Genomic DNA, 26,918 nt, shown 5'->3' on the forward strand with positions numbered 1-26,918 from the left:
TTGCCTAGATTTGTTTGTACAAACGTCAGGATATATACATTAGGATGTTTCAACCAAAAAAAAGTTCCCAGATTACGGCAAACCGAGGTTCCCCTTGCAGAGGATACCCAATGGATATGCATAGGGTCGAGTTAGATTACTTTTACCGATCTTTCGTGCGTGAGAGAGGAGAGCATGCTCCCTTCGGATTTGTTCTCTTGATGAACATCCAATGATTTTCGTTTGATGATGATTATTCCATTGCTGCCGATCATATTGTTACCATGCATACAGAGTAGAGTAGAATGAATTAAAGCATTTCAAAAGTGTTTCAATCTTGTTGTTTATTGAATTATGGAGACAATACACTCAAAACCCGATGATTTGACACCAATTGTTGTCAAACGACCGGGGTCACTTTTTAGTTTGACACCCCTTTTACACGGAGGTCACGCACACTACTGATCGTTTGTTTTGATAGTGTGTGTGAGCGCCGTATAAAATTTTACAGTTCGTCACTTTTTAGTTTGACTTTGACCAACCAACGGGGTACAAACTAAAAAAGTGTCAAATAAAAAAGTGACCAACCACCGGGGGTTGAGTGTAACCGAAATTTGATCATTCTTCACTTAACTAAATTAAAATTATAACAATTAATTTTTTGCACCAAATAAATAGAAACATTACAAATTTAGTAAGCAGCAATGCTAGAAAGCTACCGTAATCTGGGGTGAATCGGGACTACAGTCTGAATAGGGACAGCAGTTTTTAGAGCACTTAAAGCTTTTAAATTTGGAAATGGATGTACACATTTTGTTGACCTGAGTCTGTTCTAACCGAAACCAACTAGAAAAATCAAAATGTTGTGCTCCAACATGGTTAAAACTGCTGTCCCAATTCGCCCCATGTGTCCCGATTGACCCCAGTTTACGGTAAGCCTTCTTTATTTAGAAACCAATTTTTGAAACATAACTATGGTTTATAAAAATAATAATAGCAAACCGCGCCCGCCTTTTCGGGCGCTGTTTGCCTTATGAGATTCGGCCTTTTGGGATTCGGCCTTATTAGAATTCTGCTTTTCGAGTAATTCGGCCATTTGAATTTCGGCCTTTCGTAGGAGACCCAAATTATCAAGTTCAAATACTAATTCTGGTTTAATGTTGTCTGATTTTTCCCGATAAAAATATTTTTAGATTTTCAAAAAGTTATTTAGCGAATTTTGATGAAAAATATTTGTCTACGTTGCGTTGAATTTTACACAAATCTATTTTGATTAGATTGTTATAGAGCATTCTACGTGCGTATGTATTGCGTGTACGTACACGAAAAAAAGTGAGGTTAAATTTTGTCCGGCCAGCAAAATTAAATGGTGCGCTAGTGTGCGTACGCGGAACGTCATAAAGCTCTATTGTTGTCTATAGAGCTTTATGACGTTTCGCGTACACACACTAGCGCACCATTTGATTTTGCTGGCCGGACAAAATTTAACCTCAATCTTTTTCGTGTACGTACACGCAATACATGCGCACGTAGATACCTCTATGTTAGTAAGATTTATTTAAACGTGCATTGTCAAAAGTCTTTTCTTTTTTCTACTCCCTGTGACTGTGCTTTTGACTCTGACGCACACTGTAACTGAAAATCACACTTTGCTGAGTTCGTTTTTTTCAGTTCGACTGCGATTACACAAAAAAGTGTAATCGAAGTTGAATTGAAAAAATCGTATGGGGCCAGGTGCGAATACGAACTTAGCAAAGTGTGATTTTCAGTTACAGTGCAGCAGAAGACAAGAAGCGAGTTCAATTTATTTCGTTCAAACGACGTGTTTTGTGCAGTTGAAAAAAATAAAACTATCAAAATCGAATAAACAGTGAGAAAGAACGCACCCGACCAACCCAACATGTCCTGTCTGAACCTGACGCGCTGCTTCGGCGGAAATCACCCGGACCAGCCGGCAACTGGCGCTGGTGGTGGTGGCGTAGCGCCAGCCCCGTCCGCACCGAAAGCCGGCGACTCGATTCAGCGCTCGAAGCCGTACCAGGATCTGAGCTACGAGGTGCCAACAGGTGGAGCGCCCGGCAACTGGACCGAGTGCCAGCTTGACGAGACACTTCCGGCGGAGGAGCCAGCAGCAACGGTGGGGGAAGGGGACGAGGGGCGGTGAGTCAATCAAGTGGTAAAAGGGTTGCTTGGATTGAGTTTGACGGGTTGAGTTTGTTTTGTTTACAGTTCGCTGCTGGATCGGTTGCGGCTGTGGAAGCTTTGCTCCCGGGAGAAGACTCCGGAGGAACTCGAGATTGAAATGTTGAGAAAGGAGAAGAAGGAAATCTTGAAGGCGCTCAAGAGTGAGTACAGTGGGAAGTTTGAGTGGGGGCAAATTAATAGAATTCTTCGTACTTAGACTATGGCATCAACGACAAGCGGTTGAATCTGGCCAAGATAAAAAATCTTCGCGCCAACATCGAACAGGTGCTGGAACAGGAACTCAAGAAGTTGCCGGAGCCGGTCGAGATGCAGGACATGAAATCATCCGATTCGAAAGCGATCGCGATTCCCACGCTGGAAACCAACGTGGACGAGGTGCTGCCGCCGCTGAAGGAAGCGTCCGTGGATTATCCGTTGACCCAGCCGGATCCCGCTCCGCAGACGGTGGGCGATGGTCGACGGGAGATGGTCCCGAAGGGCGAACGGTTCATGAGCTGGAAGCTCGCTTCGCCGATCAACATGCCGGATATCGAATGAGTGCGAGACATCAAGGTAGGAACTTCTGTTATCTGTTCCAATGTCATTCTTATTTTTTGGAATTCTTGACTTTCTGCCACATTTGGGCAGAATTGTTCACATTGTCGTCCTACTTAACCTTGTTGATAATTTGAAATAAAAACAAGACAATATTGTTAGTGATGACATTTTTATTGTTCTGCTGACCTTAAGTTCTTTATTACACAATTCATTTTCAATGAATCACAGTACATTTGCTTGTCCGTAAATAAGTATAAAAGAAAAAAAAAAATAACTAAATGTTTAACAGCGAAAATAAACTTCCACTCAAGTACATCTCTCTCGGACGGATGGATTGACGCTTTGCCGATATAAACTCTGCAAATTTAGTTAAAACTAATGCTAGCAAAGACACAATACTTGATCGGATCTCGGATGGAAGACTAATCATAATCATTAAGGATAAGAATGTTGATTGTAGTGGTAGCTGTTTGTGTGTGCACAAACCTATTTCTATTTTGGGGAAAATTATACCGAAGAATACTTGCAGGGGGAAGGAGGTTCTTAACAGGAAATCATTACTCAACTTTCAATACTAAGTTTCTGCTGTTCTCTAACCATGGTTAACTTCTACACTAGCTAATTTATATGACAGAATTCATATATTCAGTGTTCAATTCTTTTATTGCTGCGTGTTTCTACCTTAAGGCAACCTTTTTTCTTCTTCTCCAAGTGCACTTTAGTTTGTCCTTAACCGTTCCAATAAATAAAATTGGCAATTCCTAGTACTATCACACGCACACTCACGATTCAATTCGAATAAAAAATACTTTCCCTTTGTGCGTAGATTCCTCTCTCTCCTTCTACAGTGTAGTACGATTCACTTTTTTTAGTCAAATTACGATCATCCTCATCAACCGTTGTGCTATTTACAATCAGTACTTTTCAAGTGTGATACTTCTAACAGCAAAGAAAAAAAATCTTCTATAAACTCCCTAACTGACTACATGACTAAATAACACTTAAATCAGATCCGTTGATTTGACCGCGCGTGACGACGGGTGCTTTTAAGTAAGATCGTTTTTCTCGAGATTCTCCCTCAATTGCGTTTAAAAAATAAAAATTTAAGATAGAACAAAGATAAAGATTTAAAACAATGCTACACACTTCAAAGAAAAGATGGAGGGAGATTCTAGACCTCGGTGCTGTGCGTTTGGATGCGGACCTTCTTGACCGTGCCGACGGTGCCGTTCTCGGAGTAGCCCGGATTGCGGATGCCCATGCCGTCGGCGTTCTGCGGGCGGGGCTTTTTCAGGCTGGAGCGCAGCGGCGTTCGCGTGACCGAGCCGGACCCGATCGTCGAACCGTTGGACATGGTCGTTACGGTGGTGTTCATCGACTGGACGCTGCCGTTGATGCTCGAGTACGGTCGACCGCTGGAGGCCGTGACGGCGATACCTGGAAGGATTCAACAAGTTTAGAAATAGTTTCGATAAAAAAACAAAACTACAAAAACCCTTAAAATTTGAAAATCTGATATCCTATTATTTAAAACTTACAAATACACTTCAGACTCGATTATCCGAAGGCCAATTCAAACAATTTTAAGTCTAAAATAAAAAAAAATCTCACATTTTTTATAATTCTTCTACAATTCCTCTTTCATTTTTTTTTCAACAAAGCGATACAGTCATCCCTCATATTCGGAACGGTTTACAGATCTGCCAATGTTCAACAAATCATAGAAAATCGATAATTGAACATAATGATTTGCTTTTTCCATCATGTGAAAGCTTTTCTTGCGATATTTCGATTGATGTATAGACTTGCTGTACATTTTTACGTTTTATATCAAGTTTTTAAAGAAAAACATTGACCCTTGAAATCCACAAATTCGGAACACTTTTTTCTTACGATGTAAACAAACTTTTTTTTCTCTCCAGGAGTACATATTTTTTACAAAAAAAAAATACTTCACACTCTGAGACCAATAAAACTCAAGCTTAGTGATGTTTTAAACATGGTCTGATAACTTTTTTGTGAAAATATCAGTTAAATTCAGGTGTTCCACAATTGTGGGAGGCACAATAACATCCCACAGTTATGGAACAGGCAATTTGGAGGCAGTGTTTTGCTGCTCTGGATAAAATAGTCTTGAAATGAGGTTTTTTGTTCAAAAAGTACTATTTTTACTAGTGAAATAGCAAGAGAATGTCCAAATAAAGGTCCTAAAAATAGCAGGGACGACAGAAAAGTTGCATTTTGCATCCTATTGACAAATTACCACAAAAGTGTTCCGAATTTGTGGGTGTTCCGAATATGTGTGATGACTGTACAATGTTCTGTTTTCGGCGGAATTCTGCCGAACTCGAAAATTTAAACTGAGTGTGCTTGAATTCAAAAATTACAATTTTACAAAATACATAAAAAAAAAACCCAGAATAGAAACAACATAAAATTAAATCCAAAATTGCGGTTAAAAAAATCTAAAATTCAATATTTCTAACAAATAAAATCCCAACATTTTCAAATTGTAACCACTAATACGTTTTAAAAATAAAAAAAAAAACAAGGTTTAAAAAAAAGTTACTGTATTTTTTTATTGACGTCTTCCAAAACTCGCTGATTCCAAATTTGTGAAATCTCTAAATTTAAAAAATTTAGATATTCTATTTTTTAAATACCTCGGAATTCATAATTTTTAAATTGGATGCCTATGTGCTCTTCTATTTAAAACTTACAAAATTATTAGTTTTAAATACATTCCAAGGTCCTTAAATTCAAAAATTTCAAATTTTCAGTAATGTAAACATTTTTAATATTTAAAAAAAATGCAAAAAAATAAAATAAAAGTACACACATTATTTATTTCTATTTAACTCTTGAATTCCCGAATCCCATGATTCCCAAATTTCCAGATTTCGAAATTTTTCAAAAATGTTTTATAATAAATTTCCAATATTTTTAGAATTTAATAAACAATAATAAAACACAAAAATAATTTAAAAAAAAACATGATTTTCAGGTTCCACAAAAATTTAAAATTCCCCTATTCTCAATTTCCGTTTACCCAAGTTAGCAAAATCTACTAAAATTTACTAAAACCAAGTATACCAACGAGTAGAGCAACTTTTTGTGAACATTTCTGTTTATTTTCACTTTTACTAAAAATTCCTTTTACAAGCATTTGAAAAACATATTTCCAAAATGTATTCTAATCAAACGAATACATTGGGCCACGCCCATCTTCCTATTTTCAGCTTAGTTTTTTTTTTGCTCCCACCGCTCTTTTGGGCCTGCTTAGTGCTGCCAAAATTGATGAAATTTTAAGCAAACACTCACAAAAAGTAGCATTTATAGAGAAAATTTCCTGGCAACACTGGCTCACTCCAACAGGCGCTGCGGTGGTGTTGGTAGCCACCCTTTGTTCTTTATTTGCCTTCGCTTCTCGTTCGGTTTTCTTCAGCCTTCGATTGGAATGGGTAGTCAAAATTGAAACGTTGAAAGACAAGCCAAGCGTTTGTTTTTTTTATGGCACAGCATAGAAATCCATCTATCACATAGCAGTTGGCATCAGGCATGCCAGATTTTGAAGATTTTCGGGAACATCACAAAAACTCAAATGAGTTTGACTTGATGGCAAAATAAAATTTCACAAATCTGTTTTTGGCAAAAGAAGCAAAACATTGTAATCTTTTTCGTGAGTAATTCATTTAATTAAAAATCATCGAATAACATGGCAAAACAATACGTTTGAGCATTGAGCCTGTGCTCGAAAATCTTCAAATGTAGCATCCCTGGTTGGCATATCAGCACTTTAAAGTTCAATTACAGCTTCTAAAAGAAGTTTTCAATTAATTGTACTATAGGAATGTGACAAGCATGTTTACATCAAAAGTTTTGCAAAATAACACTGTTACTACAAACTAATAATAATACTGCAAAATAACACTGTTACTAACACTGTTACAAACAAACTAACACTTTTTCGTGTTGGATAGTTTGCCAAATTCGCAAACAAAGCAAATTGTATGCAGGCTGACGTTTCTGCAAACAAACAAAGTAGGCAAACTATAAAAAAGTGCGAGTTTGTTTGTCATCAGTCTAATACCTCCTTAACCTGCCAAACATACGCAAATTTCCCCTACTAACTTCTAAAATTTAAAAAGCTTCAAAATTTTTTAATTTTTCAAATTCTTCAATTCCAAAATAATTCCAAGATTAAAAAATTCTTATAAATTTCTTAAATTTGTATATTCCCAATTTCCCATTATTTATAATTTTCTAAATGAGGAAATTCAAAAAAATCAAAATTGCAAAATCCTAAAAATCTTACTAAAAAATATTAAAACAAAAAAAAAGAAAACAATTGAAAAAAATAGAACAAAGACGTTAAAAAACATAAATTTAGTAGAAGTTTTTGCAAAAAGTTGCAAAAAGAGGATTTTTTCAGCACGAGTCGTACATTTATCCAACGAGGTTCACCGAGTTGGATAAATACGACGAGTGCTGAAAAAATCAAGTTTTGCAACGAGTTCCATACAACATTTTTTGCAATTTCGAAAAACACCCATTGAGTGAAATTTTAAGTCGATTTTTCATGTATTTTGTCAATAAATCGTTTAAATCAAAAAAAATGTTGAAAAGTGTTACTTTTCGAAACAAGTGCTGAAAAGTTCAACTTTTCAGCACCCATTTCAGTGCTGAAAAGTAAAACTTTTCAGCATTTATTTTGAAAAGTGTTGTTATTCGATTCTGTTATTTTTGGTACAGAAAAGTAGGCTATTTAGTCGTTCAAGAATGACAGGAAATGTAAGTAGTTTCACGACGGAATTGCAAAAAGACATTTTTCAGTTCGGAAACTTGAATTAAAATGTTAAATCTTAAAATCATTTTCAACTTAGAATTTTAATGGTTCGTTTTTCTAATTTGAGTGGCCCGAGTGTGTAGGACGACACAAGACGACGCCAATTTAGAAAATCCTCAAATTGTAAAATAGTTTTAAAAATGTTTCGAGAAAAAAAAACAAAATGGTTTCTAAATTTTCACAATTCAAAAATTCTTGAGTTCTCAACAAAACACTTAAATTTGAATAAAAAAAAATCTTAGTAAAACCTTAGTATTATTACTTGATGTTCTCAAACTCACCATTCGGCGTGTCCCGGAAGCCCGGGTTGTTGTACGTCGTGGACCCGTTGCTGGTGACCATCATGGTGGGATCGCCGTCGGGCCGCTTCGACAGGATCTTATCGTACAGCGACAGCACGAGCAGCGCCAGCGACAGCCCCACCGTCAGAATCTGCAGGTAGAAGGAGATTCCGCGCGTGATGCGGTACCCCGTCCGGTCGTCGTCGGTTTGCAGCGCAAACAGGCCGGCCGCGGCGAGCGACAGGAACGTCGCCAGCACCACCAGAATCAGCTTGACCGTGGTCAGGACGGCGTACCGCATGCAGATACGGTCGCGCGATGAAATCATTGCAATCTGCAGGATGCTCAGCACGCAGTTGATGCCGAACAGGGCGCAGGCGGCCACCGCCATCAGGCCGCTGGTAAACACGACACCTGTGGATGGGGAGAAGTAGAAGGAGGGAGGGGTTGTTATCAGGTTGGAAGTGCGATGACTCGGAGACGGTTGGAGATAACGAAAGCGGTATTTATGATCGATGGTTGAGCAGATTTGAGATCAGTTGATCAAGATGGCTTTTACGATGTGGATTCAGTGGTTTACAGTAGCAGCTACGCTGCTAGTTTCAATCGCAGCGATCCCAAATCCCTACGAACGATTCATGAAAGGACCCAGTAATCCGTTAAAGTCCGGTGTCAGCGGAGAACCTCTCTTCCTATCGCCGTACATTGAAGCCAAAAGGATAGATCAAGCACTCAACATGTCCGCTGTCCAGCATCCCTTGTTCCAGGACGTCGAAAGCTACTCCGGATTCATCACCGTAGACAAGCGGTACAACTCGAACATGTTCTTCTGGTACGTTCCGGCTAAGAGTAATCGCGCAAACGCTCCGGTCATTATCTGGCTTCAGGGAGGTCCGGGAGCTTCCTCGCTGGTGGGACTCTTCGAAGAGCACGGTCCATTCCGCGTTCGCAGTGATTTGAGCGTAGAGAAGCGGCTCTACTCGTGGCACGAGAACCATCACATGATCTACGTGGACAATCCGGTTGGATCGGGATTTAGCTTCACCCAGAATGACTACGGTTACGTGACTAACGAAATCGAAGTGGGAATCCATCTGTACTCTTTCCTGACTCAGTTTTACTCAATCTTCCCGCTAACGTCCAACCCTCTCTACATCGCCGGTGAGTCGTACGGTGGTAAGTACGTTCCGGCCTTTGGACATGCCTTGCTTAAAGCTGGCCAACCGAATCTACGTGGAGTAATCATCGGCAACGGGTACACCGATCCGTTGAACCAGCTTGCCTACGGCGACTACCTCTACCAGCACGGATTGATCGACGTACACGCCAAGGCCCGGTTCGATCGGGACACGGCCACCGTCATCAACCGAGCCACACTCCAGGACTGGACCGGCGCGAAGCGAGTTCTCGACGAACTGCTGGACGGCGTCGATGGACACGCTTCGTACCTGAAGAACGTGAGCGGAATCGCATCGTATTACAACTACCTCCAGGTTTCGGAGCAGGACGTCGATGACGAGGCGATGATGAAGTTCTTGCAGCAGCCGGACGTTCGCCGAGCGATTCACGTCGGAGATTTACCCTTTCAGAATGCGGACGATGCCGGCAAGGTGGCGCAGAAGCTGGCTAAGGACATGCTGAAAAGTGCGGCACCGTACGTTGAGGCTTTGTTGGCGCGGGTTGACGTGCTGTTCTACAACGGTCAGCTGGACGTTATCTGCGCGTATCCGATGGCGGAGAACTTCCTTCGGAAGTTGTCGTTTGGAGGTTCTGAGGAGTATAAAAACGCTGTTCGACAGGTGTACCGATGAGATGATGATCCGTAACGCAGGCCATATGGTGCCGAAAGATCAACCCAAGTGGGCGTTCGACATTTTTAGTTCGTTTACTCATGGTAAAATTTGATAATAAAAATTAATTCAACAAGATCCTCCCTGAGTTATCTCCGTCTAGCTGTGTCTACCAGCTTGTTTACATTCGAAGCTAGCTGACCCAAACGAAAGTTGCGCTGCGATTGATAGTGTGAGTTCTTCACAGTTTGCCTTCAATCGTCGGCCGGAGCAGTCCCTCAGAAATTGCTCCTTTGTTCAGTGTTTCACTTCGTTCTAAAGAAAGGCGAAAGGAAAGAATTCCAACCTAATCGGATTATCGGCGTAGTCTCCAAATGACTTGCGGTCGCTCGTTAGTGGCGGCGGTGCTGCTGACCTTCGTCATTTTCGTGACCGTTGACGCATCGTTCATCAACCCGTACGCCCGGTTCTGGAAGCGTCACCGTGGGTTGTCTCGCGCCAGCAGTGGGGACAATGGCGAGCCTCTATTCGTGACTCCGCTGCTGGAAGCTGGGAAGGTCAAGGAAGCTCAAGCGGCGGCCCGCGTCAATCACAGCCGGATCGTGGGCTTCGAGAGCTACACCGGCTTCTTCACCGTGGACAAGCGCTACAACTCGAACCTGTTCTTTTGGTACTTTCCCGCGAAGAATGTGACCGCGGATACGCCGGTGCTGCTGTGGCTTCAGGGTGGACCCGGGGCCTCGTCGCTGTTTGGACTGTTCGAGGAGAACGGGCCGTTTTTCATCTCGAAGAACTTGAAGGCAGTCCCGCGGGAGTTCTCCTGGCATCACAATCACCACCTTATCTACATCGACAATCCGGTTGGAACCGGGTTCAGCTTTACTGATAGTGAGGATGGGTACGCGCGCAACGAGACGCAGGTCGGCGAGAATTTGTACCAAGCGCTGGTGCAGTTCTTCCAGTTGTTCCCGCAGCTGCAGAAGAATCCATTCTACGCCAGTGGGGAATCGTACGGAGGAAAGTACGTTCCAGCGATCGGCTATACAATCCACATGAAGAATCCTACCGCCAAGATCCGCATCAATTTGCAAGGACTGGCGATCGGCAACGGGTACAGCGACCCCCTGAACCAGATCGATTACGGTGATTATCTGTTCCAGCTGGGACTGATCGATTCCAACGCCAAGGATCGATTCGATCGAGATGAAGCCGATGCGGTAAATTGCGTCAAAAACAATGACTACGACTGCGCATTCAAAATCATGGATGACCTCATGGACGGAGACACCGACGGAACGTCCTTCTTCAAGAACATCTCCGGCTTCGACACGTACTACAACTACCTTCACACAGCCGAAGATCCAACGGACGAGTTCTACCTGGCCGCATTCCTAAAACTGCCAGAAACCCGAAAGGCACTCCACGTCGGCGATCTACCCTTCCACGATCTCGAACAGGACAACAAGGTCGAGAAGTATCTACAGCACGACATCCTCGACTCGGTCGCACCCTGGATCGTCGAACTGCTGGCCAACTACCGCATGCTCATCTACAACGGCCAGCTGGACATAATCTGCGCGTACCCGATGATGGTCAACTACCTGAAGAACCTCCCGTTCAACGGAGCCGCCGAGTACAGAACCGCCGATCGGTACATCTTCTACGTGGACGGCGAGATCGCCGGCTACTTCAAACTGGTCAACAACCTGCTCGAGGTGCTCATCCGAGACGCTGGCCACATGGTTCCACGCGATCAACCCAAGTGGGCGTACGTCATGATCAACACCTTCACCACGGTGCGCGCCTTCGACGAGCAGAACTAAGATCGCTTACCTGACGGCTGGAACCGCACGACGTCGCCGCATCGTTCCCGGTAGCTCAGAACCTGGCACTTTTGCCACGGACCAAAGTATCCTCGATCCTCTGAAAAGAAAAAAACAAAAAAATCATTCTAACTCAACAATCTCGCGGTGATGACGATGAAGTTGATGACCCACCTCCCCCTCGGCTGTCGTAGTACGCCCAGATTGGCACACCAACCGCCGTGGCACTGATCACCAGGCACAGAAAGCCCAGACAGGTCACTAGCAGTGCGTAGATGTTCGGCTTGAGTCCGGCCATCGTGTGTGCATCGTCGGCCGCGTTGTCACTACTGCTGCTGCAAAGACGACACAAATGCGTTCGATTAGATTTGGTTTGACCGGGGTTCAAATTCAACAGTGCTTTATTGGGTTTGAGACTGCTGGCTGGTGTGGTGGCGGACGACGTACGTTGAATACAGAATTAGGGGCTGGGTGTAGAGTGCAACACCTGCGCGTGGGTGACCATTTTGGGTTTATGGAAGAGAAAGATCACAATTTGGTTTGTTGTTTGATGATTCGTCATTACTGGGAATTGAACTCGGGTTGAATGACAAACGGGCAACAAAGGACTGTATTTTGATTAAATTTTGAACTGTTTTTAGAAGATTCAACGCAAACAATAACTTTCGCAAAATAAGCACTAATAAAGATTCGTCACAACTAGCAACGCATTCATCCTATGCATTTTGTTAGGTGCACCTGGCCTTCTAGCAAGCGACATTGGCCAATTCTCCGGGAATTACCTACAATTTGTCACGGTGAAGTCATTGTGTTTGTGTGTTGATAGCACAGCCGCCCTTGGAAGTTTGAATAATAACTTTTAATGGAGCACTTCCATTCGAGCAGTTTTCACTTAAGAGTTATTTATGTACTTTTTGGAAGCCGGATCTCACTTAAATGTATGTAAACTATGTCCGGATCCACCATCCGACCCATCGTTGGTTAGGTTATCAAAAAACCTTCCCAACGAGTCCAAAACATTGAAGATTTGGCAACCCTGTCTCGAGATATGGTCACTTAAGTAATATTTATGACTTCATATTCAAAGATCAAATTCGGGATTTGATCCCTGAACCTTCTGCTTGTGAGGCAGAAGCCGTAACCATTAAGCCATGGAGACATTGATGATCTGGCAACCCTGTCTCAATCATGACCACTTCTGTGATATTTATGTACTTTTTTATTCCGGATCTAAAAAAATAGATAAAATTTGTGTTCAAATGTGTGTGTCCCATCATATGATATCATGCCACCCACTGTTTGTAAAGAGTGAGGAAGGCACCAACCACATAGGTGGATTAAGTTAGTTTTTAGTTATATCCCACTGTTTTTTTGAAAGTTTCTCAGTGATGGTAACCCTTCATAATGTATGTAAGCTGTTATAGGGGCAGGGGGGCAGAATGGACCATGGGGGCAGGATGGGTCACCCTTGGTTTTGGGCTTTAGAATGGATTTAGACCAACCGTAAGGCAAGGGTCTTATAAAGGACGCCAAATAACATCACCATACCGAAAACGACGTTTGAATTCATTGTATTTTTCGAATTATGAGCAAAAATGTAAATTTATTGGCAAAACCACGCAAATGTTGTTTATTTCGAGGTTTTTAAATAAGCTTTCTGAAAAGTTGGATTGTTTGAAATAGTTTGTACAATGCTTTTAATGTTACTAGATGTTACTACCAAGGTATACAAACAACAACGGAACCTTAAAATCATTTAGAGACTTGGTGGTGGAAGTGTTAAATTAAAATCCACTTGGGGGCAGAATGGACCACCCTTATCCTGCCTTATAAAAACAATCAAAAGTTACGAAATTTGAGCTAAATGGATTATTTCACTTCTGGTAGCTTCACAAATCACGTTTAATGCAACATTAGTTGATTTTTTAGTTCTTTTGATGCTTGTTTGTAAGAATAATGTCTTATTACAACATATTAACCACGATATTAACACTATTTTCAAAAATGTTTCTTTTGGTAAGTGACTATTTTTATAAAAGTGGTCTAACTTCATGGAAACTATGTTAGAAAGGTCCCTTGAGTCAATTCTTATCTCCCTTCAACGTTGTATTAGACGAAATGGCTTGTTTTCTAAGGTGGCCCATTCTGCCCCGTAGGGAGGTACATTTTGCTCCGCACCCTGGAAAAGTAGTCGAAACTTTTTTTTTAAAGTGCATAAAAAATAGTTTTAATTTAATCATTTTCATCAACCCAGTATACAACATTGAAGGGAACATCCCAAAGCATAAGCCTACTACACTGAATTCATAAATTTGTATGTTTTTCTATGGTTTTTGGCGCATTTTACTTAGGCGGGCCATTCTGCCCCCTCTGCCCTATAAAACAAGCCTTACCCGAAAAACTTCGTTCTGCCATTTTTTCGTTTGTTGACGTTTTTAACTTTTTTGCTTATTCAGCCTCCTGTGATCAAAATTTAATTATTAGTAACTTTTCCCATACAATCGGCAGATTTTCCGGAATCGGTTCCAGAGTGGCCAAAGTTGTAACTTTTTGGCGTAAGAACCTTCCTTGGGCTTACACGAACCTAACGCAACAAAGAGCACCTCGATCCGACGCTCCGTATTGAACTGATTCGCGTTCGAACAAAACCATCGAATTTTTGGGATTGCCTCAAAAGGCCGAAACTCAAAAGGCAGAATCTCTAAAGGCCGAAATTCAAAAGGCCGAATTTTGTCTTTTGCTCAGAAGGCAAAACGTCTCAAAAAGCCGAATGTCTCGAAAGGCGGAATGATTATGGAATTCAGAGTTTTGTTCATATTTTCACGATATTCATTGATTATGATGTTCAAAGATATAGTAAACTAACAAACTGTGTTCTTTTTTTGCAATTTCAAGCGAAATAAGTACATAATGCGTACATTCTGTTTATCTTTACCGATCATATTGCCTTTTTGGGCGCGGTTTGCCTTATGAGTTTCGGCCTTTTGAGCATTCGGCCTTTTGGGATTCGGCCTTATGAGAATTTTGCCTTTCGAGTAATTCAACGTTTTGAATTTCGGCCTTTCGGGATTCGGCCTTTCGTAGGAGACCCGATTTTTTTTATATATATAGATAGAAGATAGATTGGTAAATGGATTAAAAACACTTATAACGGTCTCTGAAAAATGTTAAGATTATTTTTTTTGTTATGAAAATTTGAAGAATTATTTCGAGTACTCTAATCTTAGATTTCAATAAGACTCTATACGAGGTAAATTAATTCGTGAACTCCACTGAGAGTATAGCTCAACTACAGATCAATTACTAAATGCCCAGCCAAGCCCTATACAGCTCTGACTCACAATGTCCAACACTGAATGAATTTCAATGAAAGATGTGTAAAACAAAGTTGTTTCAACACGCGAAATGAAAAAGCAAAAAAAAAAACGAAAGGGGATCGTAATAATAATTTGCACGTAGAAGCCCGATGATGAAGATGATGAGTAAAAGGGCGAATCCCCGGCTCGAGTCGGAAGGGCCTCGCCGTCATCAGTGGCAACAAAAGTGCGTAAGAAGATCCCCCTCTGGAACGTCGTCGTCGGCTGAGCCGGTTTGACCGCCAAGGGGAATGCCATCGAAAGCGGAATAAAATGCGCTGCAGCACGTTGGCCCCGGCGGCGGCAGGAACCTCAGACAACAACGACTTCTACGATGACTGGTTTCGATTTCGTTGCACACACATTGCCAACCCGCAAGCCAAGCCAGTCCGGTCCGGTCCGGAGTAACTAAACAGGGAAAGTCAATTTACATTTTTGAGCGTAAAATCGCTCCCTCTCACTGAAGTTCATGCAACCTGTCGATTCTGTTCGTTTTTTTTTCGTGCATGTTATTTTCGGTTTCCAATTGGAATCGGACCGGTAATGGATCGATTGAGCCCGGGCTGGGAATTTGCTGGGGGGCCACCCCAAAACTGTGTGAATGTGGTTGAAACATTAGATCGGAGGGAAAAGTGGTTGCAGTTTAGTGAAGCGTGTACAAGCTATTAATTAAGAGGTTTCTGGCTGTGGTTTTGGAGTTGAACCATCTCAGAGGAAGGGGCTTCTTGTTAAGTGTTGGAGGTTGGAGCCATGACCCAGCGACTTCCACTGCAATTTGCAGCTCGTTGACCCGTGACTGTGGGTGCTCTTTCCGATTCGAAGATTGAGGCAGAGCTTGTTTGTGGAAAGCTAGGAAGATATTAGAACGATTCCTAAATCAAAATCATTCACAAAATCGTGAATAATTTTCATGAGTTTGGTGAACAATATTCACAAGTTCACGAATTTACTTCTTTCAGTGCACTTACTCTATACTAGCCCTTCCCCCTATACATTATGCTCACCAGCGTCAAGTTCAACCAAGCCAGAACCTTAAATCCAGTTCACCCCACTTCGACCCTACTTTTCGCGGGGTCGTTTTGCCAACTTGAAGACCTTCGAATCGCCAACAACGACTACGAAGATCTGGATATAGAGAACATAAACAGAATCTCCCCTGTTGTCCCCCTTTCGCTGACTCGTATTATTCTACACAACAACCAAGTCAAGGGCATCGGGGATGCGGTTATCTGACTCGTTCCTTCTCTTTGGTTTATTTACCCCCCCTTTGCTTTAATTCAACTCAGAGTCTAGCGAGAAGATTCTTGTGGGTTCTTCTTGTTCTGTGTGCAGATTTCGAGGTCCGATGCACCAAAAGGTCATCATCATCATCGTCGTATCATGTATACTCTGCAATTCAAGCGGAAGAACGGACATTAAAGGTGAGACAAGCTGAAAGAAGATACCGATTAAGCAGGACAGGACGACTTGTCCGGATGACGATGGTAACTAATAGTGTTTGGTTTCTAGTGCATCGTTTCCTGTAGTTTTTCTTCTTTCCGTTGTTGTTGTTGTCGTCGGCTTGGCGCGTCGTTGTCGTGACTGTGCACTCGATTCACGAACAACTACTTCTGGGCCGTACATAAAAAGCGATGATTGACAACGGTGAAGTGGGGCAACTTTGTTTTTTAAGACATTTTTGTTCTATGGTACAACTACCATTCCAAAATTAATTCCAAATTCTTATTAGAAGTAGGTCAATCTTTTTTTTTCAGTAATAGTTATATCTTCAATAATTAGCATATTTTTAGAAGATATATTTTGTTACTTTCTCTGTTACCAAAAAGGACATTCTAGATTATAAGTTTGTCTATACAAATCTTTATAAGAATTTAGTAGCTGTCCATACAAAAATTCCATTGGAATATCAAAAACCTAGAACCAGTAAAAACATCAACACACGAAAAAAAAGTCTGGAATCAAAAGCATTCTCGTTTGAAAATGATTTTCTATCTTTTGAATAATGTTGTGATATTCATTCAATTTTCAATTTAATAACACTCAATTCGTTTTGAGCACTCCCTGGGCCTTGTAAAGTCAAGGGGCATGATTTGATCCTAGTGCATTAGTTAAAATTTTGGTATACATTCTTTTTTATAAGCACTATGGACACCACTTCATGCTACGAGAACTCGCTTTGCCGCAGCCCCAGGGCTTAAGCGTTGACCGATAAGCTGTCTTCGTGAACTAGGTAGTTCTCCGATAGTGAAAATATCACAATTGCACAAGACACCGCTGCTTCTGTGACTTTCTCACTATCACGATGTGGGATTTAGGTGGGACTTTAGGACAGTACAATTGATTTTTTGCTTAGCATTAACATTTAAAATAAATCTGTATGCTTTCCAAATCTATTTGATGATAAATTTAGTTGCAATTGTTAAGTTAGAGTAATGCTGTCAATAAACTTTGATTGATGTAGAATACTAGGCATTCTTTTATGTCAAATTGTCCATAGAGTCTCGATCAATCAATAATGTAATGATATCGGACAAAATTCGTTGCTCTGTTGAACTAACGGTTTTCGGATTATGGTTGTATTGACCATTGTTGCGAATCGAGAAACTACGGATCTTTTGACGTAAATGGTCATTTCTTTTTCAAATCGTGATTTCTATCCTATTTGTATATCAGTTCACAAATTTTCATTGTTTTTGATAGAAGTAGTACTACAACAGTTAAAGGAACGTTTAGTTTTGAACATTAAGTTTAGAGGATTTTCCCTGGGCTTTGTCATAATGAGTGTCATAGGTTTGATGCTTGTTTGGCAAAGAGTATGATTTGATTCGATGTGGAATTAAAATCGAAGTGTTCAGTATATTGCTGAAGCTTCCATTTTTACACATGGACACCACTTCATGCTGCGAGAACCCACTTTGGCGTAGTCTCAGGGCTTAATCGATGGCCGGTAAGCTGTCATCGAGACAAGGAGGTTCTCTGATAGTGGAAATATCACATTTGTACAATGAACCGCTACATATGTGATTTTTCCCTATCTTAATGTGGGTGTCAGGTTAGGATGCGGGTTTAAAAAAATAGTGTTTGTAGAATTTAGGATTTTAACTATAAATATCAACTTTTTATACTTTGCCTTTAGTTATTTAGGGACAAAATTAGTAACAGTGAATTTAGTAATTCTATCAGAATCGGTGATTTTCATTCAAGTAGCATAAAAACCATTCTGATTTGTCAAAATTTCCATAGAGTCTCGATCAATCAATAGTGAAATGATATCGGACTAAATTCGTTGATCTGTTGAACTAACGGTTGTCGGATTATGATTGTATCGACCATTGTTGCGAATCGAGGATCTACTGGAATTCTGACGAACAAATGATCGTCTCTTTTTCAATTCACGACTTGTAAAATATCAACTGTTATTTTATTTTTTTTTTTTTTAAAGAAGCCAGACAGGTTTTAAAAGCAACGTTTTTTTTGGTTAATAATTACAATGTCGGGGATTTGAGATAAGAGTAGATTTCGGATAGGTTGCTTTAAATCTTGTATTCAATTCAAGTTAGGTAGTTGTCCGCAAATGAATATTTGGACTTATATGAATAATTGAACATTTTGGACTTATGAATAACACACAACTGTGCATTTATTCTAGAGTCAGATCCATACAGCGTCAGTGTTTATTTGGTCGAAGTGTACTAATTCATTGGCAGATCTGATTCTAGTTGTAATGTACGACAAGACTACTGACGGACGTGACAGGACGAGGGCCCAGTTTAGAGGTTTCGACATCAACGATGTGCGGCTGGATCACCCTCCCAAAAAAAAAAAAAAAAAATAACACTCAATTCGTTTTGAGCACTAAACAACAATTTTAGAGTTCCTTTAACACTTTTCAACATTTTTTTGATTTAAACGATTTAAAGACAAAATACATGGACATTTGACTTTCAATTCGATTCAAAATGTGTTTTTCTGAATTGCAAAAAAAATTGTATGGAACTCGTTGCAAAACTTGATTTTTTCAGCACTCGTCGTATTTATCCAGCTCGGTGAACCTCGTTGGATAAATGTTTGACTCGTGCTGAAAAAATCCTATTTTTGCAACTTGTTGCATAAACTACTATTTCAACTCTTGAATAATTATCATAAAAGTTTTAATGCCTTTAGTTGGAAACTGGATCGTTTTTACGTAATATTTTGTATAATTTTCATACTAAATTCACTCAATTCTGCTTTAGTAACTTACTTTAAATTTAAGGTTTTTTTTATTGAGTATGGAAAAGCTGTTTAAGATATTAAAAATTTTGGTAAATATTGGATGTCTTTGACACAGATTTTCATATTTTTATGAATCAAATTATCTCTATTAATTTTTGTATATCAAACAAAAGGGTAAAGTTAATGAAAAACTAATATAAAAATAGAGCCTAATGGTCAGCTTAGAGTTATGATTCTATTTAATTTTGTCACATAATTGAATATTTGAAAACAGATTCCAACTTGAGTTTGGCAATGTTTTTTTTTTGTAAATATTTTTAATTTTTTATCTAACAATATTTAGCAATTTCTATTTTTTTCCAGATGTTTCCATTGAACTTTTTTAGTGGGTATGGGTCAATCACCTACTATAGATAAAGCTTGATTTTACTTTTTCGGAAAATTTAAATATCGAATAAAATTCAAAAAACATGTTTACGTTTCGAAAACTTTATAAAAAATATTGAATAAAAATTTCAAATAAATTAATCCAAGAAATTTTGAGTTATTGCAAAATTGTTTTAAAAATTTGTCTCTTCAAACATTTTGCTTAAAATAAGTGAGAGAACATAGAATCATATCAAACTGTATTTTCATTGAAAAAAAAAAAACAATTGAATACTGCAAAAACATTTTTTTATGAATTCCTTGATGTTTTTCTAAATCCTTCAAAATAATAAAAACAGCAATTATGTTTTAATTAATCACTGATTTAAAATGATGACGAAGTAGAAGTTAAAAAATAAGAATGAAATTTTAAATTCAGTTATCTTTAACTTTTTGCCATTTCCAATTGAATCGAAGTATCAAAAACTTGACGTATTGTTAAACTTTCGATTATTTTTCAAAGACTAATTGTTTGTGTTTCTACTCTGAATCATAATAACGAATTTCCATTTTTGATTTTTTTTTTTCAGTTTCTGTGTTTACAAAAATTGCCAATAATTGGATATTTTTAAAAATAATTTCGATTTTTTTCGGTGGTTGATATTGACTTTTCTTATAGAGAGTTTTGCCTTCCTCACCTCAATGAGGAAAGGCTATAAAATCACTCGAAAAATTAACTTCTTTATTTGACCTCGTAGACCCACCTTCACGTATACCTATCGACTCAGAATTCTGAACAAATGTCTGTGCGTGTGTCTGGATGTGAGTCCGTGCACCGAAAAATATGCACACGATTGGACCGTTTTGGTCTTATTCGATTCGTCTTGGGGTTCCACAAGACCCTAGTTAATATTATGAAGTTTAGAAAAGTACTTCAAAAGTTATGCTAAAAAAACGATTTGGCTAGAGTTTGAAATATTATAAAAAGGGTGGTTTTTTTTTAAGAAAACCCGTCTTGTTATATATTGTTAGAAAGGTATTTGGAAGACCTTTCCAACGCGTTCAAAAGATTGAAGATCTGACAACCCCATCAAAAGTTATGAGCACTTAAGTGTTATTTATACACTTTTTTGAGGCCGGATCTCAAATATTTTGATGAAAAAGTTGTCCGGATCTATCATGCGATTCATCGTTGGATAATTGAAGATCTGACAACCCTATCAAAAGTTATAAGTACTTTAGTGTTTTTAATAAACTTTTTGTGAGGCCGGATCTCAGATATTTTGATAAAAATATGCGAGGAAGGCACCAACCACCTAAAGGTGGATTAAGTAACGTTTTTTGCTTGAAATTTACATAAGAAATGCCTAATATTTGAGCTTTCTGGAAAAGTCGGGAAAAAGTCGGGAATTTTAAAATGGGATTTGAGTGGTCACCCTGTTTGTTTGATAAACAATTTTTCACGTTTGGCCTGCAAGCTCATGTGAGCTTCAAATTTGACCCGCCATTTAAAAACACCCCATGCACTTAAACTTTTTTTAGTGTGGTTTGGATAAAAAAAAATGTAGATAAAGATTTATCAAAAAACTTGACTTGCAAATGAAATCCAAACATTTTTCGTGTTCAGTGAAAAACCATTGAAAAACTTTTTTCATATTGAATACAAAAATAAAAGTTTTTGCTGTGCTGAGTGCTGCGAAAATTCAAAATATTTTTAATCCAGCCCAAACATGCTTAATATGATTATCAATGCAGAAAAATGCGTTTTAGATTGTTTTCAGTTGATTTGACTTTTATTTTCATTGACATTTAGAAGTTTAAAAAAAATTGTTCCCTGGATCAACTTTGAAAAATATTTGCAACGGCCTAAAGTAAAAAAAAAAATATCCAAGAAAAATCATCAAAACATTTTTTTAAATTAATTAACTTTAAGAAAAAAACAATTCTTTGTCGGTTGCAAATTTTATTTTTCAATTTGATATAAACCGTCATTTTTTTGCGAAGTATTGTTGAAATGCAAGATTAATATTTCGAGATTTCCTAGATAAAGTTGAATCTCACTTATTCAAAAGAACGAAATTTTGGAAATCATTCCATCCCTGGTCAACGCGTTTATGACCAATGTCACCCCTCTTAACAGTGCGACGAAGGTATATCACCGTACTAACTAGCTGATGATAGTTGACGACGACTGCTACGAACCAACAAACAAACACGTCGGGTCAAGGTTTATCACTTGATCTAATTGCTTGTTGGATGCACTGCCGCGATGCCGTTTGTTGGTTGATGGTCTGTTGGTGGCCATTTGATCTAAATCTATTTTCCGATTATTTTGTACAGATGAGCTGCTGCTGATGCCACTGCTATTGAATCTATTCAACTAGAATAACGAACACACATTGGGGTTTGGGCGCGGTCGCCAACGGTAGTGACACAGTTTACTAGAGTGGTAGTAGAATCCAATAGGCGTTTCATCAATTGAAAAATGCATCTCGTTCGGACGACCTGTACAATGGAGTGACGAGTTGACGCCCTTTGAAGCCGCTGAATCACGCCAAATCGGGCAGGCTTAGCCGAATAGCGCGAAAAGTAGCCGTCAAGCTGATGATCTGCCGGTCGCCGACTCAACAACACTTTTACGTAAACTGGTTTCTGCCTTCCCGCGGCAACACACCTGGCCTCCAGGCCTAGAGAATCGCTTCTCTCTCTCTCTCGTCTATACTATATGCATGATCATCATTTTTGTGGGTAAATATTTATGACTCTTCTTCGAGAGGAAACTGTACACAGCGCGCGGCTTAAAGAGTCAAGGAGGGTGATGGTGGTGTGTGGAGTTCCACCTCAACCGCACAATCTTTTCTCGCGTAACGTAACACTGAGAAGAGAAGAAAAAAAAACAACAACTTCTTACGCGAAAAATAATCCCCACTGACTGAGAGAATCGGCCAAGTGTGGAATGGTGCAACCGCAAAAAAAAGATGTAGTTGAAATTTCCCAGTGTTTGGTTGAATTTCCCACGCCGGCTCTATTGTTCGATCGAAATCAAGAGTGTTTTTCCCCCTTGCCTCGCCGAAACGAACGCTAGACTAAGCCACCTCATCGTGATACTGATACTAAGCGCTGCCGCTCCGCTAGTCATTAGTGGTTAGGCCCTTGAGGGGGGAAGAAAACGAAGGCCAGTTCAGCGGAAACTTCCCCCCTCGTAACGCTACTAAGCGATGCGCGTCCGTTGAATCAAGAATGCGCATTTTGTCACCTTCGGGCAGAAAACACTCAAACACACACATGCTTTGAATCGTCAACAGAAGTTTTTAAAATATCCCCCCATGGAAGCACACACTCACACTGTGGGAGGGGGAGAGAAAAGGTGATCGTGCCCGCGATAACACAAAACAAGATTTTTACAGCCCAGGACTGGACTATCAAAAAAGGCCACTAGGGAGAGAAACAGGAGGAACACGTCTAGTTAATCCAGAAAGATTTGCATATTTATCTTCGTTCGAGGAAAATTGTTAGACTGCGTCAGTTACTGAGAGAATTATTAAATTTTATTCTAAAATTAAACTGTTAAATGGTTTCGGTACTTAAACATTACATAAAGTTTACTTCCTTTCATTGATAGATTTAGGTGACGAATATTTAATATAAAATATATCGGAGATGTTTACAAAAATATATAACTTTACTACATAAGAACTGGTTTCAACATTATATGAAATTGTTTTTTTTTTCATGTGTTTAGCAGAGTTTACAAAAACTCGTGAAAAACTCAAGGAAATTCGGAACGTTTTCTTCTTAGGAATGTAAACAATCTTGTAATCCACAGCCGAAAAGCAAGTTTAAAAAAATGTGTTTTAGCGCTAAACTAATGAAACCAAACCTTATTCAAATCAAGAGGCATTTTTGCTGCCAAAAATAAAATTTCAAAATTTTAATGGGCAAACAAGTCTAATCAACTGAAAACAATTTTAAATCCATTTTCTTGCGTTGAATATCATATTCAGCATGTTTGGGCTCGATTACAAGTCCGATGTAGGGGAAAGTGGGGCAAGTGTAACAAGCTAAGGAAATGCTCGTTATAACACATTAAAAACGTTAAAAAATCTGTCAGTTTTTTTTTATAATCCTGTTTTTTTATGTAAAAAAATGATTTTAAAATTTTTGATTTTCCGTACGTTCTTCTCAACTAGTGGGGCAAGACGAACAACCCGTTGGGGCAAGAGGAACAATGCATGAAACAACATGTTAATTTGCTAACAATTGAACTGTTATCACTTAGATACATCAGATTAGAATGTATTTGAAACGTTTCTTAAATTTTTAGATTAAATAATAATATTTTACTAAAAATTTGAACGTTTTCACGAAAAAAAAATATTACTTAGATGATTAACAATCAATTTTCATAATATCACTATATTTTGAACGGACATTTTTTTAACAATTGTTTTTCAGTTTTAAGTACTTTTATGTATTTATTTCCTAAAAAAATATGTTGTTGCAGCAATTCGTATTTTTTCCATACTAAAAATCCATATGGTACACTTGCCCCACCTGAACAAGATTTGTTAAACGCTATCAACAAAAATAACCAAAAGTTAAATCATACTTTGTAATAGGTGCATGTCATTGGTAGGGACACTACTCATCTAGGAAAAATAGCATTTTGATAAAATGAGCTTTAAAACGAACCCTAAGCCTTATTTTGTACCTTCCAAATATTATAAGAAATCAAAGGTTTTGAAAAAAACTTCATTAAATCTTACGCCCCGTGGCGTTTACGTCGTTTTGGCGGTTATGTGGTAGTAGAATCAGCTAATTGCATTGCTAGCAACAATTCCTTATACTGGAAATAATCAAAATTGTAAAAATTACGGCCGTACGAGCGATTGTTCCTCTTGCCCCATATGGTCGTCTTGCCCCACCTTCCCGTACAGTACCGCAAAAAAGTATTTTTTATTCAAACAAAAAAAAAATCGTGAATGCTTAGGCTGTTACAATTTCTTTTAAAGTATTTGTTGGCCTGAAAAATCAGAAGGGCAATTTTTTTTCAAAAATCTTCAAAATTTCAGTAGAAATTTAATTGCAATTAGCTCAAATCAATTTAAAATGCATTTTCATGCGTTAAGATTCATTTGTAACATATTTGGGTTGGTCTAAAAATCTTTAGAATTTTTGAAAATTTTCGATGTTTTGTATCGCAAAAAGTTTCTTTTTGCTACAATTTTTACAACGAGGTTCACCGAGTTGGATAAATACGAAGAGTGCGGAAAAAATCAAGTTTTGCAACGAGTTCCATACATCATTTTTTGCCATTCCGAAAAACACCCATTGAGTGAAATTTTAAGTAAAATTTTCATGAATTTTGGCAATAAATCGGTTAAATTAAAAAAAAATGTTGAAAAGTGTTACTTTTCGAAACAAGTGCTGAAAAGTTCAACTTTTCAGCACCCATTACAGTGCTGAAAAATAGAACTTTTCAGCATTTATTTTGAAAAGTGTTGCTAGTCGATTCTGTTATTTTTGGTACAGAAAAGTAGGCTATTTCGTCGTTCAAGAATGACAGGAAAAGTAAGTAGTTACACGACGGAATTGCAAAAAAAAAAAAATTCCAGTACTGTTATTCTTGGCGATAAATAGTAGGCCATTTCGTTATTCAAGAATAGCAGGAAAGGTAAGAAGTTTTAAACAACGGAATTGCAAATTTGTTATTTAAGACCGTACAAGTTTAACGTAGAATTTTGAAAATTTCTGGGGAATCAATAGTTTAGAGCATAGAACATTTGTGACTTACATCGAATTTATATTCTTGGATGCTAAATTCTGTTGATAATCCTGGAGATTTTTTTTTAAAGGTCTAATAAACAAAACCTTTTTTTTTGCTTTTAGGTTGTTTTTTAAACCGCCTTGAGTCGGGGGTGTTCAAAAACACCCTAAAAGCAAAAAATGAAAATTTTACCTTTTCAAAAAAAAAAAAAAAAATCTCTTGAGTTGACCTTTTTCAACGTAGATTTTTTTTAAATTTTTGAAGCGTAGTCTGTTATTTTGAAAGAAAATTGAGAAAAAAAAACTAATAGATTAGCTTTTTTGAATTCTTCCATTGAAAACTGATATTAAAAGAAATCTTTTTTAGCAATATCACAGTGTAATTACAATTTTGAAGTTTTTAACTTTCTGGAGCATGTGATTTATGTGGTTCCACATAAATTAAGTATAACTTTAAAGAAAACATTTTTTAACCTAAATCCAAACAAGCCATAAGATACCAAAATTGTTTATTTTTTTTTTTGGTAAATTTTCCAAATCTGCTCATTCTCATTGTAACTGTAACACGATGAAAATGGTTATTTTAGTCAGCTAACAAACTAATTCACTGAAGAAATCAGAAAAAGTAACAACACAAATGATGACTTGCTCAGTGCTCTCTCTCTTCTAGCAGAAACAAAAGGTTCTTGAGGGTATGATTTACATATCGTCGATGACCTCATTTCGGGGGCTTCCATCATTAGCCTTAAAAGGGGGAAGTATGTATGACTAGGTCAGCTTGTAACATTGCGGAATTACTGGGACATTGGGTTCTACTTTTGAAACTAAAGCTTAGCTGTTTTGACGCAGCCTAATGAGATCCCAGGTTCTGGTTCTGGAATAACACATTGCTTGCTCATCGCGATCTTTCTGCAATGAAAACGAAGGCCCCGTTTTGCCTCGTCGTCGTCGTCGTCGATTCCCGGCGTGTCGTTGGAGCTGTAGGTATGAAACAACTTATCCACAAGTCCGCAACTCTTTCACCAACATCAAACACTCTTCTCTATCTGCTCAACCTTCTTTTTTTTGTTATGTTGGTTTTTGGTATGTGGATTGGTGCTTGTTTTTCTTTCTCCTCTTCACCTTGTTTTCTTTTTTTTTTGGCTAAAATCTGACTCCCCACACTCTCTTTACCCCCTTTTCAGGTTGATTCCATCCCATCGAAGGAAAAAAAAACGCGACTTTACTCTGGTACACCACACAAGCCCACCACGCCCCACACCATCATCACACTAACCAACACACACTCACACACCTTTGAACAACTCTTTCTCGGCACGTTGGGTTGTCCACAGGTATCGCGTATCGGCCGCTCCAAAGGTATCTCTCGGGCCTGTTCTTTCTTGCTTTCTTCCTTTCTCCTTCTCACGCCGCTGCTGACTTGACTTGGAGAGCGACTGCGGAGTTGTAGCGTTATATTTACAGACTACGAAGACCGTGGAATCGCTGCTGCTGATGATGATGGTCATACCACTTCTTCGCCATTTTTCGACAAACAGAAAAAAATACTATTCAAACAACACACTAATCACAACTGCCCACCCACACCTCACATGATCCTAGAACTACTGCACGGAATGCACTTGTGCAAACGACGAAGATCTGCTGAACATCGCGGCGTAGCTGCTCCCACCCCTTGATATCGGCGACACGCGAAGGAATTTAAACGCGGACGAGGTTGTCTACACGGTACCGACGACCAACACAAAATGACA

General features: G+C 38.9%; 4 protein-coding genes across 4 annotated transcripts; 3 read left to right on the forward strand and 1 right to left on the reverse strand.

Moving 5' to 3' along the window:
* Window positions 1-1,752: 1,752 nt before the first annotated feature.
* Window positions 1,753-3,868, forward strand: LOC120422823 (uncharacterized). Its single transcript, XM_039586358.2, has 3 exons — window positions 1,753-2,139; window positions 2,209-2,324; window positions 2,381-3,868. The coding sequence occupies exons 1-3, from the start codon at window positions 1,880-1,882 to the stop codon at window positions 2,719-2,721; spliced, it is 717 nt and encodes a 238-aa protein (XP_039442292.1). The 5' UTR covers window positions 1,753-1,879; the 3' UTR covers window positions 2,722-3,868.
* Window positions 2,874-26,903, reverse strand: LOC120422822 (uncharacterized). The gene is made up of 5 exons (XM_039586357.2): window positions 26,459-26,903; window positions 11,636-11,796; window positions 11,472-11,561; window positions 7,849-8,262; window positions 2,874-4,158 (listed from the first exon to the last, which is right to left on the reverse strand). The coding sequence occupies exons 2-5, from the start codon at window positions 11,757-11,759 to the stop codon at window positions 3,893-3,895; spliced, it is 894 nt and encodes a 297-aa protein (XP_039442291.1). The 5' UTR covers window positions 11,760-11,796; window positions 26,459-26,903; the 3' UTR covers window positions 2,874-3,892.
* On the forward strand, window positions 8,269-9,674 carry LOC120422821 (vitellogenic carboxypeptidase-like). Its single transcript, XM_039586356.2, has one exon. It carries the CDS (start codon window positions 8,397-8,399, stop codon window positions 9,657-9,659), a length of 1,263 nt encoding a protein of 420 aa, XP_039442290.1. The 5' UTR covers window positions 8,269-8,396; the 3' UTR covers window positions 9,660-9,674.
* On the forward strand, window positions 10,011-11,601 carry LOC120422819 (vitellogenic carboxypeptidase-like). Its single transcript, XM_039586353.2, has one exon. The coding sequence runs from the start codon at window positions 10,013-10,015 to the stop codon at window positions 11,459-11,461; it is 1,449 nt and encodes a 482-aa protein (XP_039442287.1). The 5' UTR covers window positions 10,011-10,012; the 3' UTR covers window positions 11,462-11,601.
* Window positions 26,904-26,918: the final 15 nt, after the last annotated feature.

This window comes from Culex pipiens, chromosome 3 (genome assembly GCF_016801865.2).
Source record: "Culex pipiens pallens isolate TS chromosome 3, TS_CPP_V2, whole genome shotgun sequence".
In the NCBI taxonomy this organism is placed as follows: Eukaryota; Metazoa; Arthropoda; class Insecta; order Diptera; family Culicidae; genus Culex; species Culex pipiens.